Source organism: Fusarium solani, assembly GCF_023522795.1.
Source record: "Fusarium solani strain SB1 chromosome Unknown bctg00000004, whole genome shotgun sequence".
NCBI lineage: Eukaryota > Fungi > Ascomycota > Sordariomycetes > Hypocreales > Nectriaceae > Fusarium > Fusarium solani.
In genome coordinates this window covers 2,338,507-2,358,697 of record NW_027072152.1, presented here as the reverse complement: position 1 = coordinate 2,358,697, position 20,191 = coordinate 2,338,507, and the positions used below count along the sequence as shown (strand labels likewise).

The following is a 20,191-nucleotide window of genomic DNA, read 5'->3' as shown; positions in this document are numbered from 1 at the left end:
CAGAGAGGCCCGACATTCTAGGCTCGTTCTTAATCAATCAATCCTCTGCAAGAGAGATCCATGGAACAAGCCACCCTCGACCTTGGCCGCAAGCCTCAGCTGCCGGCACGGACCTCGAGATGACTCTGGCGTGCCCAGTTGATTGCTGGCCATGTCATGGATTGGAAGGAAGCATGACGGTGGGAGTGAGTAAAGACGTACGTCCGTCGTCGCATGGAGCAATCGATCGATGGTTGAGTCTCCGCGGAGAGGAGTGAGGATGGGATAGCAGCGTGGTATCGAGGACGGATCCAGTGCTTGCTTGATCAAGCTCCCCCCATCAGGACCTTTGAGTTTCTATTGAAGTAACGTCGGTAGTCGAATTTGTTCCTTGTGAGGCTGTCGTCAAACCAAGTTAAACTCCACGTCCGCCTTGTGATTCCACATCCCAGTCCCTTTAGTCTCATCCGTCAAGAGTCCTACCAAGTAAGACATTGGCCGCCGGCGCGCCCTCTAAGGCTCGGCCTCTTCCAGGGCCTTGACGGGCTCGGCTTCATACCATGACGGCCTGCCTTCTGCATTGGGGGAACGCGCGCGCGGCTTTTCTCCAACATCAGCTCACATTTCAAAGCCACTCGACTCGTCCTCTTACCCACGCCCATCCCATCCCAGGATCGACACCAGTTTTTCCTTTTCCCGCCCATGGAGAAAACGCCACAGGGCGCGGTGGAGAAAAGGTCTCGGCTAGCCTGCGTCGACTAGTAAGCCTCGAAGCCATCAACACCATCTTTGAGACATTGCTCCTTCAACATCTGCCCCCCTCTGCAGCGAGCGCGTCTTGGAGACGCCCACAGCGGGCACAGAAGAGGGGAAACGCAGCCATCATATCATGGACTCTGACCCAGTAACCCACAGTCAGAGAAATGGAGACATGGCTTCATACTGAGCGAGTGTTCAAGAATGGGCAAAAGCGTCTGTCGACGCGCGCACGGCGACCTCATGGAACCGAGACCCATGTCCATGTAGGTGTTGATTGGGTTGAATGTATAGGTGCAACGGCGTCGTCGCTGTAGCTTAACACTCTGTTGCATCCTGAGCCCAAGTGCCTCAGAAGCTGCACGTACGCCTGCGCGCACGCCCGCGCCGTTGCTGCCCTCCCCACACGTTGACGCCGTTTCTCGACTGCGCTCAGACACTGACATGGATGGGCGAGCGTTAAGTTACTGGCGTCGGCGCGGATGGGGGAACCTGCATCACCAACACGTGTGACGAGTGCAACACCAAACGCCGGCCGCACAACCACAGACAAGACAGGACTGGGCCGTCTCATTGGGGCTCTTCTGTTTGAGTGCGATGCGGTGCATTGCACTACGCCCTAGCTTAGACGCGACACAGATGCAGACCCAGATGCCGCTTGTGAGCCTCACATTTGCCCATGTTGCATCGCGAATGGCCTCCTCTTTTTTTCCTTTCTCGCTCGGACTGTTGCAATAGTCCGACTCTGAACTACCCACGCGTAACTAAACGCACACGCACCCACGCACCCATACATACATATCCCACGCCGGCGTACGAATACGCCGTGTCTCGCTGCGCGTCTCGGACATCAGCTCGAGGTCATGTGGCCGCTGATCTGTCTGACAGCACGTCCAGCAATCATCAAATCGTCGACCTGCCAGGGATGAGGTCTGTATCCAAATCAACAAACCCCGCTCCTGGCCTCGGTCACTGGAGCCAGCGACACACTCCCCCGCTTCGGCTCTACCCTCTCGTGACTCGAGGCATGATAACGTGATGATGATATGCTTGCCGCTTGACTGGTTTCTGCCCAATCTCGGTAGTGTGGTGAGCGATGCAGCAGCCCTCTCTGCAACCGTCAGAGCCGTGAGATTCGACATGGGGTCGAGATCGGAACTTCAGGGATGGCCCAGCCTCGACTGCCTGCTTCGTGACCCCCTTCGGCCGCCGGATGCCCATTCTCCATACTCTCGACCTGTGGCTTCGGGTACCTGGGTTGACAGGAGGCACATGGATGACGACATGGTTGTCATGTCATATCATGTATCCGTTAAGGTCGTGGCCAGACCAGGCAGGTAGATAGATATGGAGAGGTCATTCTGGCTGACGTCTCTCCATGCCAAGACCATCACGCCTGGTATCGAATGGATTCCAGAACAGAAGGGCCCAATAACCAGGTAAATGGGCTATAGGCATGCTTCACCCGAGTGAAATATGACCTCTCACCCACAATCCTCAGCTTTACGACTGCCCAGCCACCCTTTGTGGTTACATCGTATGACCATGGACCATCGATTTCAGCCGCCGAATCCTCTCGCATAAGGGAACTAGGTTCTCTCGGAAACTCAGAGGACCAGGGCGATTAGCCGAGAGGGGGTTTCACGCCTATCATGCTGACAAGGTTGGCGACCAAATCGATAGGTTGGATGCCAAAGCCATGGGATCCCTGATGGGACTGCCAAAGGCATGCCAACAATGGACGTGCGAGCGTATTGTGCCGTAAGCAGAAAGTTGAAGAAATAGATGCCGAGCTTATGCACATCTCATCCATAATGCATAGTGACATGGTCGTCTTTGCGGTTGGCTGCCTCTTGGTTGCTTCAACTGCCAACAGGGTAGGTAGCCAGAGGCCAGATACCAAGTATCTACCTAGGCAATGCGGCAACTCTGGATATTCGGCTATAGGTGGGTAAACCAGGCACGGAACCTGTTTCAGCATCTCCAAATGTCCTCGAAAAGGCAAGCGGTCTGTAATTTGAGCCGCATTTCTTGGGACTTTTGGTCGACGGCGTTGATCTCTGGGATCCCTGTCGTACCCAGGTCGGCCATGATGTGAGCTATGGCCGAGGTTCCGCACACCGAGTAGTATTATGTATGCATTTTGTCAGAGTGACTAGCCCAGCTCTGATGTGCGAAAAGCTTTCCGATGGATTTTCCGATCGTAGTTTCACCATGAGGTGGTCTGAACTCTGACTCTGGGATCCCTTGTCTTGCGAAGTCGTTGTTGAGATGTGAGCGACAAGGGACCAACTACTAGTTGGCAACTGTCAAGGCTTTTAGACTATAAGAACCTAGACTATAGGGAAATATGTCAGATCGAAACACTGGCATTGAATAAGTGTCGAAATGAGATGAAAGACCTTCAGATGCTACGTAGCTAAGGGGAAGGGGAAGAGGCTGGATCCTGATGGCTGCTGGGCGGAGTCGGGCACCATGCCCGACCGTTGGCAACGCGAAAGCGGGTTCTCAAAAGCGACAGGTCATAAACCTTCTCTTCTGGAATAACACGACCAAGTGCTCGGGCTCGGGGCTTCTCGCTCGCTCTGCTGGTGAGGAAGGGAGCTCCCTGAAACCTTGGCCTCAGTGACCTGGCAATACAACGTCGGCAACCTTGCCCGTAGTTGTAGAGACCGGGTGAAAGGGATTTCCCGTGTCATTGAGCTTCCCAACCTGGGTCTCGCCAAGACCTTCTCGGTAGGTGACACAAACGAAATGGTTGGCGTCCAAAGAATGGTCGAAAAAAAGGAGCAGTCGTCACAGAGACCTGATCAGTCCGTCCGGCTGTGGCTGAACGGGAACCCCCGTCAGTCATGATTTTCTGTGCATGAACCGGCGGCTCGGAGGACGTGGGTCAGCCCTCATCAAAGTCGACCTTTTAACCTCATTCGTTTGCTGGCCAATAACTCTGGTTGGTCGGTCTAGTCTGTGTGATTGTCCCGACATGGCAGATTCAAGCTGAAAGGGACGTCATGGTCATCGTTTTCTGGAGGTGGCGATCAAGGGAGGCTGCAACATGCATGCCCAACGACTCAGTATCGTCACCGACGACGTGGACTCGGCTCCTGTAGTGCCTCGATAGGTCAAGGGGGAGGCAACACACAAGTGCAAGTTGCCCACCCCCCTGCCGCCTCCGCCGCCGCCTCCTCCGCCGCCTCCTCCGCCTTCTCCGCTGAAGGATGCGGAGGACTTCCTGGGCCATGTACAGAAACAAGAGCCCAAGTGAGACACACGACTCACTCAAAGGGAACAAAAGGAGGTCCAAAGTATTGGTGGCGCTGCCTTCGTCCTGCATTTTTGCTGGTGTGTGGCCTTCCATTTGCTGCTGCTCCCCCTCCCCTGACCGATGCGGGCGGGACACTAGAAAACACCAAGAATCCGTAGCCTGGTGGCCCATGCTACCGCCACGTTTTTTCCTAGATTCAGCTGCCTTTCCATGTCTCTGTCGGCCGCGCCGTCGTCTCCTTTCCAACGACTTAGAGCAACTCACTCGTCGTGGAAAAAAGGATGGGAGGGGCGGATGTCTAATCCACTCGGGACTGCAACGACGATACCCCGTCCTTCTAGCGCAGCTTCATCCCTTCTACTCATTGTGATGGTGTTCAACCTCCACCTGCAATTCTCTTCTAGTTGTTCTATAACAACGTCTGGAGCCAAGATAGCGTACGGAACCTCAAGAAGCCGATTCCGCGTCCGCACCGGCCCGCAAGCGGCGGCAGAAGGGAAGAACCGCGGTGAAGCCAGAGCTGACTCGCTGCCTTGGTTTTGCTTTTTTCGCCCACTCTTGTTTCTTTTTCTCGTTTGTGGGCAATTCCGCTCCAAGGGAGGCATGCAAAGAGGGCATGGTTGAGTGTAGGGGCTGGCTCTAAGAGGCCCGTCTGACCCAGTCCCATGTCGTCGGTGCCATCTCGTGGCGGGTGTGGCAGCTCACCGCGACTCTCTCAGGTTGCTCGGTCAGTCAGCGTCTTTGCAAGTCTCCCTCAGAGCCGGGTTTCTTGCAAGGTAGATTGCGCCCAAGTTTCGTTATCTCAAGCTAGGCTCTTGGGGCACGGCCATGCGCAATCTTGAAGTTGTTGTGGCCCGCCCAGAGTTCAGATGACAACACCCCCAGAGCAAAGTCCATGTTGTTATCGTTGTACGCCTGGGCAACCTTAGCGATGGTGCATGCCGCAAAGATGTTCTGCCTTTAGCCAGCTCGGCTGGTGACATTGATGGCCAATCATATCCCCAGTCACCTCCCAGGATCATCCCCTTGCTACCGTCGCTTCTGGGACGTATGACGAGCCCGTCGTCTCGCAGCCCACGACGCCAATTCACCTAGACGGACAATCTTGGTCCATTAGCGGCGTCCCAGCGATCTGGAAACCTCAGAGACTGACGGCCGCCGTCGCCGGGGTTCCGCATCCGGGCATGTCAAGGAGGGCAGGGCCAAATTGCGAGCAATCAAAAAAGCAAATGATGTTATCCATGAGCCAGGACAGTGACAAGTACGGAACGGCTGTTGAGAGACGAGACCCAGTACAGTACCGATATGCTGCTCAGACCAGACGGTCGCTATCTTTATCCCCACACCTCTGACGTCGGCAACATTGTCCTTTCTCGGACGTGCGCTAGAAGGGCCTTTGGAAGAACGGGCCACAGTTCGACTTTGGACCCCAACCTGGGAACGTAGCCAATGGCGACGCAGGTTAAGTCACTTGATGCTGCAGCATGGGAATAGGTGGTGTCGTCGAGATGTTCGTGACCGAAACTTTGGTGCTGTAGCGAAAACAAACTGTTGGATAACCACTGCGTTGGTTTATCCAATGGCCTGCGTCTCCTGGGGACAACAGAGCTCGCATGAAACGTAGACGGCGTTAGGGAGCGGGTGCGGCATTTGAGCCTCGGTCTCTGGGCACCCGAGACTTTGGGCTGTGGAGTGGTTCAAGACCCTGCAAGGCTGCAAATCAACTGGACTCTTGGGTCTGATGAGAGGAGTTCCAGCAAGCCTCCATCATAGCGCGTCGATTGCTTGCTGATCGATGCTCTGAAACGCAGCTCTGAACGAGCTCTATCGAATAGACAACCGGCGTGTGCGGGGAATAGGCAAAGATGCGATGCAGCCCAAGATCCGGGCAGAGGGGACGTTGGGCACAAAGCTCTCCATGGCGATTGTCGGCGTTGATGCCAACTCGCTGGGTCCCCGGATCGACGAAACCACTCAGACTTTGTCGATTAAGCGATGTTACAAGCATGCGCTTGGCCAGGGGCGCTGACAAGTACAGTACTGCTGGTCATGTAAGGTACAGGATACAACAGCATCTGGCCGGGGATGGATGGATGGATGGATGGATTTCGCAAAGTGCGCACAATTCTCTCGGCCGATTTGAATATCGTGGCCGGGGTTGAGCGACTTTACATCGTTCGGCGAGTCAGATCGAGCGCAGGTTTGAGGCCGGATGGCCTGCACCACCATGACCCATTCGTTCAATCTCTCACATTCAGTGCCCTGGGCGGCTATGACGAGCGAGACATGGGTGTAGTGAGGCTGGGCACATGCATAGTGCCATGAAGATTCTGCTCTGCGCTGCGCTGCGTGGGAGTCGACCGAAGGCACTATCGCCGGAGGGCGGGTTTCGCGGGCAAGACCCGGAGCATCGCTTCGCATGGTGCACCCCGACATCCAATGCAAGCAATACATCGGTCCTCTGCAACGGGTCCAGTCCAGCACCAAGGCACCTCTAGACAGGCCTGCCATTGCATCCATCGTACATGCCCCTTCTGGGCACCCTTGAGTCGTTGACAGTCGAGTGGATTTGTTGGCTCTAGCGGAGATGAGGCCATGTTCCAGAAGCCTTTTGGAGCATGGAAGCCGGTCATGGAGAGGCTTGGCGCTCCGAGGGACCTGTGTGTTCATTTGGCGACCTGTTCTTGGTCCCTGTCCCTTCAGTGGGAGATGAAGGCCATGGGGATTGCGTAGTGGACCTGGAAAACACTAGCGAGACCGTATCGAGAGCTTGAAATTGACGGGCACGGAGCGAGCGTCGTCGACAAATTTTCATCCTGTCCGGTGTCTGGTCATGTGTATCATGATGTGCTCGCCAGCGGACAAGACCCACCCACAGCAGACATTCATCGCCCGTGAGGTTGATAGAGGAAGAAGCGGTGACGGCCAATATGCAAAGTGATCGGGGTCTGCCTCATTAGTCGGCCTGTAGTTGACGGACCATGTTGAATTGGCTGTCGGGCTTTGTCGGTCAGGGCGGGAGTAGTGGCTGAATGAAGTGAAGCGGCGGCAATGGGGAAAAAAATTTCAAAAAAGATTCACAGTGAGAAGAGCAAAGCCAGGAGCAGGTCAAAGCGTTATTGGTGGTCTTCCATGTCTTGCTTTCCATCCATGTTGTGTATCCCACCCACCCTGCCTGCCCTGCCTCCCACTTTGCTTTGTGATGCAGGCCTCCCGTACGGAATTACCCGCAACATGGCTATTCTTCTCGTACATCGGGTTTCGTGAGAATAGCATTGGGAGGCGCGTGCACATTCTTTTCTGGAGGTGATGGCACACGGCAGCTGATGCGTTGGAAGCGCTGGCGAAACGGAAAATTGACGATACGAGACCCTGTAATCAGAAGAAGAAAAGAAAACGGCCCCGCCCATCCCCGCCGCTGTGTCCCCATGTCCAGCCAGCCGATGTGATGTTGGATGGGTCAAAGATTGGAAGCTTGGAAGACCTCGTGGAAGTCGTAGAATGATTGCAATCCTGGCTGACTCGTTGCGATTGGGTCGTTTATCCATGCAAGGCCCACCAAAATCTCGTCAAGTGTTTGCCGTATCGTATCAGGTCGAAGAGAGTGCGGCCAGTGGGTGCACTTTGTCTGTGTCTGTGTGTTTTGGACCGAGATGCTGTCGTCGTCGGCCACTCCAAGAATCCATCAGGGTCTGCTTCCTTTTTCAGCCAGGATCGTGTACACGGAATAGGTCGTCATCGTGACACCGGCACATCGATGCCATCCAGTACAGGGCGTGCCGGGCCGAAAGCTTGTGTAGAAAAACTGTTGGGCTTAATTTCGGGAGCGAGACCTCCCTCAGGCCTGCTAGGTCCGCCCAGCTGGTAGCGAGCCAACCTCAGCAACCAACCTCGAGGGTCAGTCGTCCGTCAAGGAACGGTGTGGGTGGCCGTGGTAGACTGAGTGCAAGCGGTCACGTCTAGGCTGGATCGCTGGCTCGTCGCGTTTCGGAAAGAAGGCAAGCGGCAGTCCGATATCAGACAGAGCTGAGCCGCGCTGGCTGAACCTGCTGCTTCAGGGCCCTAGCGTTTGCCGATTGGACGGTCAGCTCGCATCTGAGGTGCATCGGGAGTTGAAGATCGCTTGAGGTATCCCATGTTAGTGAGAGGGATCGACATGGCTGCTTCCTGGGTGGTGTCTAGCGACAATTGGCATCAACTGGGACTTGCGGCTGTTGAGTTGGCCCGCCCTCGGCACCTCACGCCAGGGCAGTTTTCCTTCCCCTTCAGTCAGCAGCGCCAGGAGCATGGCGCGGCAATGACTCAGTGCTTACAACGACGGATGCCGCCTCTTTCATTTCGAAGCCCGTTGCGTTGTGCGACTTCAGAAGACAATATGGAGGGCGCGGCTAGCTAGGGGCTCTGGCCACCAGGTGACCATGGGCCATGGTTGGATTGCCGACCGGCCATTGATAGCCTCCGTCAAGGGTTTGTCGACTTCTGAGGTGACAGTTCTCCTTTTTGTTCGGCTGTCTGAATTACGGACCGACAGGATGGATGATGATGACAGCGAGGAAGGATTTGGTCGACTAACATGACGACTTACCCAAGGTTTGGAACACGGGTACCTGGACCATATTCAGCTGGGCGGTCTGGGGCACTGCCTAATTTGACCAACCAGGCGGCCTTGACCAGGCTGAGAGGCAGGATCACGTTGGACCAACCAGCGGCGCGAGAGGACAGTCGAGGCTGCCTGGCGTGCTTTTGTCCTTAGCGACGTTGCTGCTGTCCTCGCTCTCTCGGGCCCGGGCTGCTTGCTGGCCCTCGCACTCCCGCGGACAGCGTCACCTGCAACCTCTCACGTGGCACGGCAGCCTTCAACAAGGTCCAACATCCTTGAGGGATGCGAGCCAGGGGTGAGGGATGTGTACTAAGTGTCTGCGATCAGTGCTAATGCCATCATCGTGATCAATGTCCGTGCAGTTCAGTTCAGTAGGTAGTTTTGTAGCGCAGGTTTGTTGACTGGACTGTGCCGAGTTGGCGGACTCTGATCTACGGAGCAATCCCTGGGTAAATCGCGTGTGGAAAGTCGGTCATTGATACGTAGGCACCTTGTTGGACTTGGTGGAGGATCGGACGAAAGAACGGCGATGCCGCCGCATCTTGGGCGGCTTCCGAGAGCGTATTCGATCTCGGAGGGTTTGACCCCTCAAACTGGGCATTAGACATGCGTGCACTTAAGTTGGGTATCAAGATTTCCGTTATCCTTCACCTCTTTCAACGGCCCGTGGTAACTGAGCGAGAACCGGCAAAACCTTCTTCGACATGATCTGCGGAGCGCCAGCCTCCAACTTGCCATATCCGTCCTTGTCCTAGGTCCTTATCCGCCGGGATTTACGTGGTCTCCATCAACTGTAAATAGGTGTCCGGGTTCTTTCGCTGCGTCGTACAGAGTACTCCGTACCAGCAATTAATTGTCATCTGCCCGTCTCTTGGACTCGAGGGAGTACCTCCGTATCCACCCACGGTTTCGAAACCTCATCGAAAATCAAAGCCGGTGGAGAGGTTGTCCCTCGTCGCGCGCTACACGACGCTCAAGGTCCTGGGCTAGTACTGGTCTGGCTCCACGCCACGGCCACGGGGCCTCCACCACACGCACCAAAGGCCAGCCCACCATCACTCTCGCTCGACTCACGGGAGCAGGCTCCTCCACAGCTCCCCCTCGTGCGTCCATGTGTGCGTGCTCCTCCATCTCCCGTTCCCTGCGCCCTCGTCCTTCGGCCGGTTACAAGGCCCGCCGTCACTGTTGCTGGTGCTGCTACTGCTCTTTCCGCCATCAGCGCCGCCTGGCCATTTGCTTTGGAAGCACACCCGCCACTTTTCACCGTCCATTTCCATCATCGCTCAAAGCTGCGGTGTTGAGTTGGCGTGTCGCATCTCGCGCTTGATTGTTATCTGTCCGTTGCTTTTGGTCTTGCTCTTGCGTGCTCGATTGCGTTCGCGCGATCTCAATCTTGGTCTCCTCCATTGCGTCTCCTCCATACTACAGTATTACCTACCCGACATACGTGCCGCCTCATACGAGCCTGGGCCGTCCCGCGCGTTATTGTCCACATTCGGTAGTCACCAGCCGACACGATCCAATCTTTCTCAGCCAGAAGAAAAGAAAGAAAAAGAGAGGGCCCCCGCCTGTGCTTGTGCCTGTCACGTCCCGGCACCAGCACGCACCAGCACGAGCACCAGCCAGCACGCACCGCAAGACGTTGCGCTCCCTCATCAACCCGCTCCCTCTCCTCTTACGTACGTCGTGCCTCACGGGCCCCAGTACCTGACGGCCCCAGCGCGCCCCAGGGCGGGCGGTTCCAGGTACAGTGACCTCTGCCCACTCGGTCGGCAGAGTGGGTGCTTAGGGTCTTGGGTGCAGGTGGTGGCAGAAAAAAACGGGCAAGCAGGGGTCGGCCATCGCACGCTCCGCCGACATCATCCCCAGTCTTCGTCAAGCATCCAGGTTCTTCGACCCCCTGGTTCTGTTAGCCTCCTCCGACTGTCAACTCGGCAGGGTCGGTTCCTCAATTGGCTCTCAGCAGCCTCTCGCCTGGCCCGCCCACCCCGGCAGACCGTCTTTTGTGCCTTGAGCCTTGAGGCTGGTCCCATCGGTCCCAGAATTGCGCTCGTCTCTCGACGGTACGGTCGACATCATACCTACCCAGGACTCCATCCACTCGATCTCGCCAAACTTGCGCCTTTCTTTCTCCCTCTCCCAGCAGCCTCTCGAGCGCGTCCCTCTCGCCTCTCCTCCTCCTGTCGCCTCCCCCCTCGCCTCTCACTCTCGTACCTCGCGCAGCTGTCGCGTCTGTGCCCCACCGTCGCCTGTCTCCAGGGACCGAGAGCTTGTCGAATCTCCATCTCGTCTCTGCCCAACTGCTGATCCCGCCGGGGCCTGGGGCTGGCTGGCTGGACTGGACTTGACTCGGCATCCTCCTGTCTCTCTCAAACCTCCCATCTTGCTGACGGTACGGAGTACTTCGTACATGTCATCATACCCAGTCGTTCCAGACACACCCACCCCCATGCCGTCCCGGTCTCTCGACTGCCACTGCTGAAGGGCCCCAATTATCACCCGCCCCTCCAGCTCCCAAGGAACTGGAAGCTTCACTCCCCCGGGGCTTCCTTTGTTTCGCCTCCGCCAAAACCTACAGTACCTATCCATGGCCACCGCTTCCTCGTGGTCCCTGCTTTTCTCTTCGCCTCGTTCCTGATTATGTGTGCAAGTAGTACCGTACATATATAGCACACACAAGCATGGATCCTGCACCTCCCGATACCAAACGCCCACGCCTCTCTTCGTGGCCGGCCGGCACACCTCAACAAGGAGTATCACTACCGCATCCTCACCCTCATCACGCCCATCCGAACCAGCTTCCACCACCGCCGCCGCCTCCTCCCGGCGCCCTACATCATCCTGGGACGAGCCCGTATCAACATTATCCTCCTCGACCTGCCGAACACTCATCAGCGCCGCCGACGCCTGCTCATACTGCGCCAGCGCAACCGCATCCCGACGCCGATCGTCGCCATCATGAACAAGAGCCTTACCCTCCTGTCCAAGACTATCACCGGCAACAACAGCAGCAGCAACCGCAGCAACATCCGCCTCCGCATCAGCCCCCTCCGTCGCCGGCGCATCCAGCGCATCAGCCGTACCCGCCGTACGGTTCCCGAGATCCTCCCATAAAACGGGATCCTGGTGAGGATCAACGCCGGCCCAACTCGACGGGCCATGCGCCCGAGGGGATGCCATCGACACCACATCTCCCACCGACCTCTCACCCACCACCCCCTCCCCCTCCTGGCAGCTATCCCGACAATCCACCACGACACATGAATTACGAAAGCGCGCCTTCGATGCCCCCGACACCGGGTGGCTATCGTGCTCCCAGCTTCCCCCCGCCGACTCCCGTCCCTCATCAATCATCGTACGAGCAACATGGAGGGTATCCCTCCGGCCATGAGCCGTTCTATAGCGTCTACTCGTCATCCGTACCAGCCAAGAAGAAGAACACGCGGGCATCTCAGGTATGAGTCGATTTGTACTCGACGTACGCGCAAACACTAACGAGACGCAGGCGTGTGACAGCTGCAGGCAGCTCAAGGCCAAGTGTGATGAGACCAAGCCATGCAAGACATGCAAGGAAAAGGGCGTGGAGTGCAAATACCGAGATCCGGTACCCAAAGCGTGAGTCATGACACAATTCGCTGGTTTGCCATGGGTTTGGCTAATATCTGGCGATTAGAACGGACAAGGCCCAGGCCGACATTCTGGAGGGGCTCACAGCTGTGCAGAGCTCCCTGAGCACCATTATGAGCCAAATCGGACGATTCGACCAGAGGCTGGTTAAAATGGAATCCCTCTTGCCGAAGCATGCCCCGACCTTGGAATTAAAGACCGAGCCTGCGACAGATGACGATTTCAAGCGCGCTCCAGCATCCCCTTACGTTTCGAATGGCGCTTCTGCCGAGACCTATTACCCGAATGAACCACACCGTGATCATCCATCAGCGGAGCCCATTCCTCTTCGCATGATGGCTGAGGATGAGATGGAAGTTGAACCTGGTCCACCAGTCCCCCCTGGAGAACCTGCCATTCCGATCAACCACACGACTCTTGCGGGCCTACTCCTGGAATGGCCGTCGATTCGTGAGCTAACAAAGCATCATCTCGAGCAGGAAGGGATTCGGTACATCAGCGAGTATCCTATCAGCCAAGAGCAGAACAGAGGTGTCTTGATCGTATATGGACGGGGCGAAGATTCTCACCCTTCACGGCACATCCGAGAGCCCGCTGACCATGGAAACCTGGATATGGCCGACGATTCATCAGACATGGCGTCTCCTTCTCCAGCAGCTGACTGGGGACAACTCGGTGGCTTGAGCCCCCCCGATCAGGTGGAGTACAAGGGTGGTGTTTTGGCGTTCGATGGAAACCCCGACTTCTCGGAGGCGAAGGTGTGGTCATACGTGGAGAGTTTCAAGGACAACATCCTGAACATGCACCCGATCATCCAGCCAAAGCTCCTAGATTACTGGGTTCGACATTTTCTGGATACTCTTCCTGCAGCGCATCCACGATCAGCAAAGCCGCAGACGTCGAAGCCCGCTTTTGCCGTTGGGGGAGGTTCGCAGACGCCCGAGACTACGGGCTCAAAGCGGAAGCGATCGCCAGGGCCGGATGGGTCCGAGCCACCCACACCCGCGCCGCCCCGTGCCGGCCGGCCGGATCGGTCCATCCACAGCGCTTTAGTTCTTACGGTGCTGGCTTTGGGTAAGATCTGTCTGTATCGTGACAACGTGCCCGACGTGGTGCACTCGACAGAACCGCTTCCTCACGGCAGCCCTGCCATCCGTAATGGCGCTGTTCCTCCTTCACCGAACCAAGGCTCCCCTCCTGGATTCTCGTCGCACTCGCATTCATCAGGACTCCCGTCGCCGAAGGAACAGGACAGGAATATTCACAGCCGCCGGTCTTCGATTCACGGCGTGAGTGGCTTCCGCTCTGGATTTAGCCTGAAGAAGAACTACGAAGTAATTCCAGGTCTGGAGTACTTTGCCTACGCCACGGATATCCTTGGCAACCACACAGGTGCCTACAACAACATGAAGAATGTGTACGCCAACATTTTTGCGGGGTTGTACCATGGACAGTTGGGAAGGCCCATGGAGAGCTTTGCCTTTATCCACAAGGCGAGCCACAAGCTCCAGGTCATCATGAGACCAAGTCTGGACAAGATGCGACGAATCAAGCGGAATAGCGAGTTCATTCAGGAAACCAAGTACAACCAGCTCGCCCTGACGTTCTGGACCTGTCTCCAGCTTGAGAGTGATCTCATCGCCGAGATGCAGCTTCCGCCATCGGGTCTTCTCTCGTATGAAGACGACATGCCTCATCCTAACATGAGTCTTCTCGAAGGTTATGACCAGCGTATCCTAGACAGCTACCCCGGTCAGCTGTATCTCCGAACACACCTCAACAGCATCCACCGGATGTTCTACGCCCCCGAGGACCCAACCAAGGCCGGCAAGGACAAGTTCAGAAACGTCGGGGTTGTGTCTGATGCTGTCTCGGGGATGCACTGGGTGGCTCCCAGCTTTGCGTTCCGGGAGGATGATCCTCCAGCGGACGATATCCTAGCGGCAAGGCTGCGGGCTAAGTATTGGGGTGCGCAGGTCATCACATATCGACCATTTATCCGACAGATCCTGCAGTTCTCGCACTCGATCAAGAACCATGCATCGAGCCCCAACTTCCCCAACGTCACGTCCGAGTTTCGACAGGATATTACGGCACCCGTGATCCACCCGAAGGCCAGGACACACGGCGATATCGACCCGCAGGTGGTGGAATTGGCTAAGAAGGGCATCAAGGCGCTCATTGAGAGCACACGGGCCTTCCACGGTCTGGGTGAAAAGCGACCCATCATCACCAATGTGTTTGGTACAGCGCATGCGTAAGTGGCAATCGACGGGTTCAATTTTTGAGGTGTGAACTGACACTGTCTTAGGCAATGGGGCAACCTACTGGTTCTGTCGGCGGCGTTCAAGGACCCAGTCCTCCATTCGTACGTGGACGAGGAATTGCTGCGAACGCTGTTCCACAAGACGATTCAGTTCCTTCGACAATCGGCAACAGCGACGAGCTCACTGAGGACGGATATGCATATCCTCGAAGGCCTTCAGCGAGACCTCTTTATGTACCCCGACCCGAGGACGACATCGAGCTTCTCGAGTGGCACGAGTGCACCGGGCTACCACACGCCTCGGCCAGTTGCGATGGCTGCACCGCCGCAGGTGCCTCACCACATGAACGACCAGGTCCTTCCACGACCCATGCCTCACCATCTGCAGCAGATGAGTTCATCGCACGGGCAGTGATGACGGACAATGGCCGTTCCGAACGGAGCAGGACGAGACGAGACTGGCGGCAGCGCTGATGACTTTTTTCATTACCATCTAATCATCATGACACGGCGTTAAGGCAACAGCAACAACAACAACCTGACTGACTTATTTGAATACACCATAAGAGTACGGAGAGTCCCGTGGTTGGGGTGAAAGTCGACACCCAGCAAAGCACACACACGATGGACTTGTCAAAATAGAGCAACAACGCAACACACACACGCACACACAAACACAAAAACATACCCGCTCTGCGCACGCACACCAAGCCACCATCTTTGGATACGGTCAACGAGATGTGCAGTGCAGAGCCAGCAGCAAGAGCCAGGGGGTCTCTTGATCGGTTCTAGCTGATCGAGGGCCCCTGAAGCTCTTGTACTGTACCATCAGCGACGGCGCATGACGAAAGAATAATCCTCCTTGAGGTGCAAACCCAAACAAAACTCGAACATGTCGGCATCCGCCTGTATGTATATACATGGAAATGTCTTTTTTTTATTATTATTATTTAGAGAGGTTATCTTTTGATATTTTGTGTTTTTTTGCTCGTCGAATTTACTTGGCTCAAAAGGATAGGATTGCATTGCATGCGTGGCCTGGCATGGCATGGCCGCTTGCTTCAATTTCGTTGTATGGCACATGATTGTCTTGAGCGTCATGGAACCCATTTCCCTTTTTTTCTTTCTGGAAGGACATGGAGGAGATACCACTCATGGATGGTTGCTGAGCATACTAGGTACATAGTATAGTATATAGGTATTGGGTGAAGGCGGGAGGGAGGATTTTTGCAAGCTCACAATCGCTATTTATTTAGTTTATATAGGCACTGCTACTGCTGGTTTTGGGACCTGGGGTAAAAGAAACAACAATACAAGACATTTGTGTCCAAGTTGGTGTTGTATGTGTGATATGCTTGTCTACTGCGTAGTAGGTAGAACTGAATGTTGACAACCCCCATCTCCATTGTAGATGACGCCACTTGGTATGTACAGAAAAAGAAACCCATGTATCTAGACCATGCAAGACCCATCGTGACCCTGCACTCTGCTGCAAGGCGAGGCAAGGCATGGCATGGCATGGCATGGCATTAATAGTATCTATCGCCTGCAGCATCTCCGATGTACAAAAGAGCCTTGAATGCTACCATGACCCCCTCCTCACACCCTGGTAGAGTGGGGGAAGACATCACCCCACCATCTTCCAGAATGTCTCTCTTTTTTTTTCTTCTCTGTCTTACAAATTTTCCGCGCCATGACCAGATCGGCGTGGCCGTTTTGTGTGTTCTAGAAGGCTTCCAAAGGATGGAGGGTGGCCAGGCCTTGCAGCCGGATGTCGTTCCGCGGTGTGTGGTGGTGTTTGGGGGCCAACACTCTTCGGATCCGAGGGAGTGGGCAAAGAGTGAGTGATAAAAAAAGGGGGGGGTCTGATGATGTTGTTGGTTGGTCTATTTGTTTTATCTACTACGTACGTGGTTATGTTACGTGGTGGTTATTGTGGAGAGAGGGAAAGGGGAGTGACAGCCATGAAGTCTTACGACGTATCTTTCAAAGTGGAACCTTTGTTCGGTCATCTACTGTAGGTAGGTGCTTTACGTGCTGCAACTGTTTACTCTCACCGATTACGAAGGATCGGGCATCCTCGGAGGATGGTCGAATCAAGGCGGTATGAGGTGACATGGAGGACAGCCTTACTTTTACTTGTTTGACTGAGTGAGGCGGACAAAGAGGTGCTTGGGTAGCATCATCTGAGCAAGTACGGTGCAAGATGCAAGATCCAACACAAGGACAGTCTACAGTTGCATCCTGTTTAACCTGTCCCCCAACTCTTTGTTTGCCTTGGCAAGATCCAACCTCTTTAGCATGGCTCACAGTGTAACCCGGACTCTCTAGGCTAAGATTCCCCTGCAAAGAACCGACTGATACCTGTCACCTTGAGTGTATGAATGAGCAGTCGACGAGATGAGGTCCCATTTGAGCATGGTCCTGAAAGATGGAGAATATATCCATGTTTCATCGAACAAGTAGCTCCTCCCTAGCTATAAACATCCGCCAAAGTAGAAATGTGGTATGAGATGTGGGCTAGAGCATATCAGGGGTCTTTGGGTCCTCCTGAGACTCAGCAGAAAAGATGACTGTGAGCTAGAATCACCTTGTCTACACTGTCTCGCTGGAATCTGCCAATGTTGTTACAGAGCCAGCGAAAGTCGTCATCTAGAAGCCAAGAGAAGAATACAAAAAAGGGGGCAACTGTAAAGTCAAAGTCCCCAGCAAGTCTAGCAAAGCTGATGAGTGTTCTGGTGATGTAGGCGAGACTAGAGTCCTAGGTACTCTACTCTGTCATAGAGGATGCATGGTGCTTGGACGATAGCCCGATGCCCCTGGCTATAGTCAAGTCTACAGAGGTTGGGCCTTTGTGGTATCAATAACCAAAGTTACAGTTGTTAAGCTCACGCAGCAGAGCTAATAGACACATTTCTGGCACTCTCGTGGCGGAGGACCGCCCTTTAAACCTGAGTTATCCAGGAGCTATGGTCTTGTAAACACGTTCTTGGCCGATGCCTTGGAGCATAGCGTTGCTACATGGATTCCAGTACCTGCTTTTATTCGAGTGGCCCAGTACTGGGCTATCTTGAACTACAACTATAACAATGCGAACTTGAAGCTCTGGGCTTGGACTATTTGCTTTTTTCCAGTCCAGGTGTAGACAGCTTGGGGTTCCTGCGAAGCCCCTTGGAGATGTGTTTCTCGGGAGGTTTGTGTGTATCAGCTTGTCTATATTAGAATATCCAGTCTAGTGTAAAATCTTATGTATAGCATCTGAGGCGACCAGCTGACTTATAAGATCATCGGTATTCCCCGAGCATCCTAGAGAGCGCCATGATGGGATATTGAGGCCAGAGTTTATCGGAAGTTCCCTCCGACGCTTCAAGTAACTCGTTTCATGTTCTCATCATAATATGAAAGAGACATAGGGAGATGCGTCTGGTGGCTTCAAAAAAGTCGAAAAGATGCAGGCCTGCTTGCTCCCATTAATTACATTCATGTTGTAACAAGGACTGGAGAGTCATAGAAAGAATCGCGAATATTCCGTTGGGCTTAGACATCTTGTTATGCAGAAGGCTTTGTTTCGAATATTCCGGCCTAAAAGAGAACAAATATCAAGAGTAGCCACACGAGATCTTATGGGCTGCACCCACCACGATGATGTAGTGTCAGATCAAAGACTATCAATGCTTCACAAAGAGCTCTCGGCCAGGAACATCTCGCCTAATATCACCTATAGACGGATCTTGTCGGCCTGCGTGCCAGTAGAGGAGTATCATTACGATAGATTTCTATGCTATCTTGAGGTTGTATAGTGAGAGCTTCAAAGGGCACATATTCACACAAGCAATGACGAACAGCCCATACTGTATCAAAGCGTATAAAATAGATTGCTCATTTAGCTTACGCGCATGTATAAAGAGATCTGCAAACAGTCGATGGCCATGATCAACAGCGACATCTCATGCGCACCCATTCAACTTCCTCCTCCACCTCGACTTCTCTATACAAAAAGCCTGATACATTTCCATGACTCCCAAGTTTTAAGCCACCCAAACGCCACGCGTAATGCAAATGAACCCAGCCTCGAGGGGGTATAAGACGTACTCGCTCCTTTTCCATCAGAGGGTTCCGACCATCAGGCTCTCCAGCATGCCTCCGGTCTGGCATGCCACTTGGGCTCTTTCCACCTCGGCCTTGACTCTCTTGTGGAGAGTCCGGAAGCCCTCGTGCAGTTCCGCTGAGGCACCGACGAATTCTGAGTAGAGGTCCAGGAGGTGGAGGCCGACCTCGACGCATACGCTGACGTATCTGGGGTCGCAGATGTGTCCGCAGACCCATTTGAGGATGGGCTGGACCGAGAGCTCGTCTCGAGACTCCAGGGCGTCCTTCAAAGCGCTTCGGTGACGGAGGGCCAGGAGCAAGGTCAGGACGTTGAGGGGTGAGTGGTCGGGCGCATGCTTGTCGAGGACCTGATCCAGAGCGTTGGCATATCGGGCGTGTCGTAGATCGCTCTGCCATGAACGCTCCTTTTTCTTGTGCAGGCGAGGCTCGTTGGCAATAACAACATCGGCTCCCTCGCCAACCATATCCAGCCGCTTAGCGGCAGCAACTCTGCGCTTCCGCTTGTTCCTCTTGGCATCGTGGGCCTCGATTGTTCCCGCCACGAGAGCGGCCATTTCCTTCTCACGCTCCGCCTCCCGATGGGCCTCGAGTCCTGTAAGACGAGTGCGCACGCTCAAGACACCAGACTGCATGCCCACAGCCAGGTGACGGTCGACCGAGTCGGGATCATCACTCGAGGGGATGACCTTGACAGACAGTACAGGAGACTGATACTTGGTGCTCGACACGACATTCCAGCCAGTTGTTTCAAACACCTTGACGTGACCTTCGAGACCAGCGCTAACCAGTCGTCGGCCATTAGATGCCAGGCTGAGCGACGTGACCGTCTTCTGATGGTTGGTGATCAGATGCAGTGGTCGTGCGGCGACAAGATCGAGAACACTGATGGATTCACCAGCCGCCGCGAACACGGTGGTTCCAGAGGGCATAGCCAAGACATCCTCGATAGGAGCCGCATGCTTGAAAGTCATGACAGCACTGTTGCTCCCTGTCCTGGGATCCCAGAGCTTCACCGTCGAATCGTAACTTCCCGACACAATCATGTTGGACATGGTGCCGGGCATAAAGTTTGCACATCGAACATAGTCGGAGTGGCCAACAAAGGTCGTGGTAGATTCGTTGCTAGGCAGATCCCACAGCCGGACCGTCTTGTCGTCGCTCGCACTCAGCAGAGTGGTCAATTCCGTGGGAGAAAACTTTGTCGTCCATACGGGCTGCTTGTGCGTCACCCACGTCTTGAGGATGGCCCTCGAGTTGACGTCAAACACCTGGATCTTTCCCGTGTCGTCACCGGCCACCAGCACCCGGCCATCCTTCCTGATCTCGCCGCTGCGCGCGACGTCGCCGAAGCGCGTGATGGTCTTGACGAGCTTGCGGGTCCGGTTCGAAAAGATCTGCACGCGCGTGCCCGTCGTGACGGCGAAGCTGTCGTTGTTGGACGAGATGTGGACGACGGGGTACGAGGTCGGCGACGGGATCAGCAGCTGGTTCTTGAATGTCTTCCAGTAGCGCTGCTCGGCGGTCACGGGCGTCGGGCCCGAGGGCAGCTTGAGCTGTGGCAGAGGTCCCACCTGAGCTGCCATTGTTG

General features: G+C 55.0%; 3 protein-coding genes across 3 annotated transcripts; 1 reads left to right on the top strand and 2 right to left on the bottom strand.

The window, feature by feature from the left end:
* Positions 1-5,720: 5,720 nt before the first annotated feature.
* Positions 5,721-6,421, bottom strand: MRS44_007793 (uncharacterized protein; the record flags this gene model as incomplete). The annotated part of the gene is made up of 2 exons (XM_065620657.1): positions 5,721-6,025; positions 6,124-6,421. The coding sequence occupies 2 exons, from the start codon at positions 6,419-6,421 to the stop codon at positions 5,721-5,723; spliced, it is 603 nt and encodes a 200-aa protein (XP_065476729.1).
* A 4,860-nt stretch (positions 6,422-11,281) lies between these two features.
* MRS44_007792 (uncharacterized protein) lies at positions 11,282-14,908 on the top strand (the record flags this gene model as incomplete). The annotated part of the gene is made up of 4 exons (XM_046269230.2): positions 11,282-12,055; positions 12,106-12,215; positions 12,274-14,484; positions 14,539-14,908. 4 exons carry the CDS (start codon positions 11,282-11,284, stop codon positions 14,906-14,908), a joined length of 3,465 nt encoding a protein of 1,154 aa, XP_046134200.2.
* A 3,691-nt stretch (positions 14,909-18,599) lies between these two features.
* MRS44_007791 (uncharacterized protein) lies at positions 18,600-20,186 on the bottom strand (the record flags this gene model as incomplete). The annotated part of the gene is made up of 1 exon (XM_046275974.2): positions 18,600-20,186. The coding sequence occupies one exon, from the start codon at positions 20,184-20,186 to the stop codon at positions 18,600-18,602; it is 1,587 nt and encodes a 528-aa protein (XP_046134201.1).
* Between the last annotated feature and the right edge of the window lie 5 nt (positions 20,187-20,191).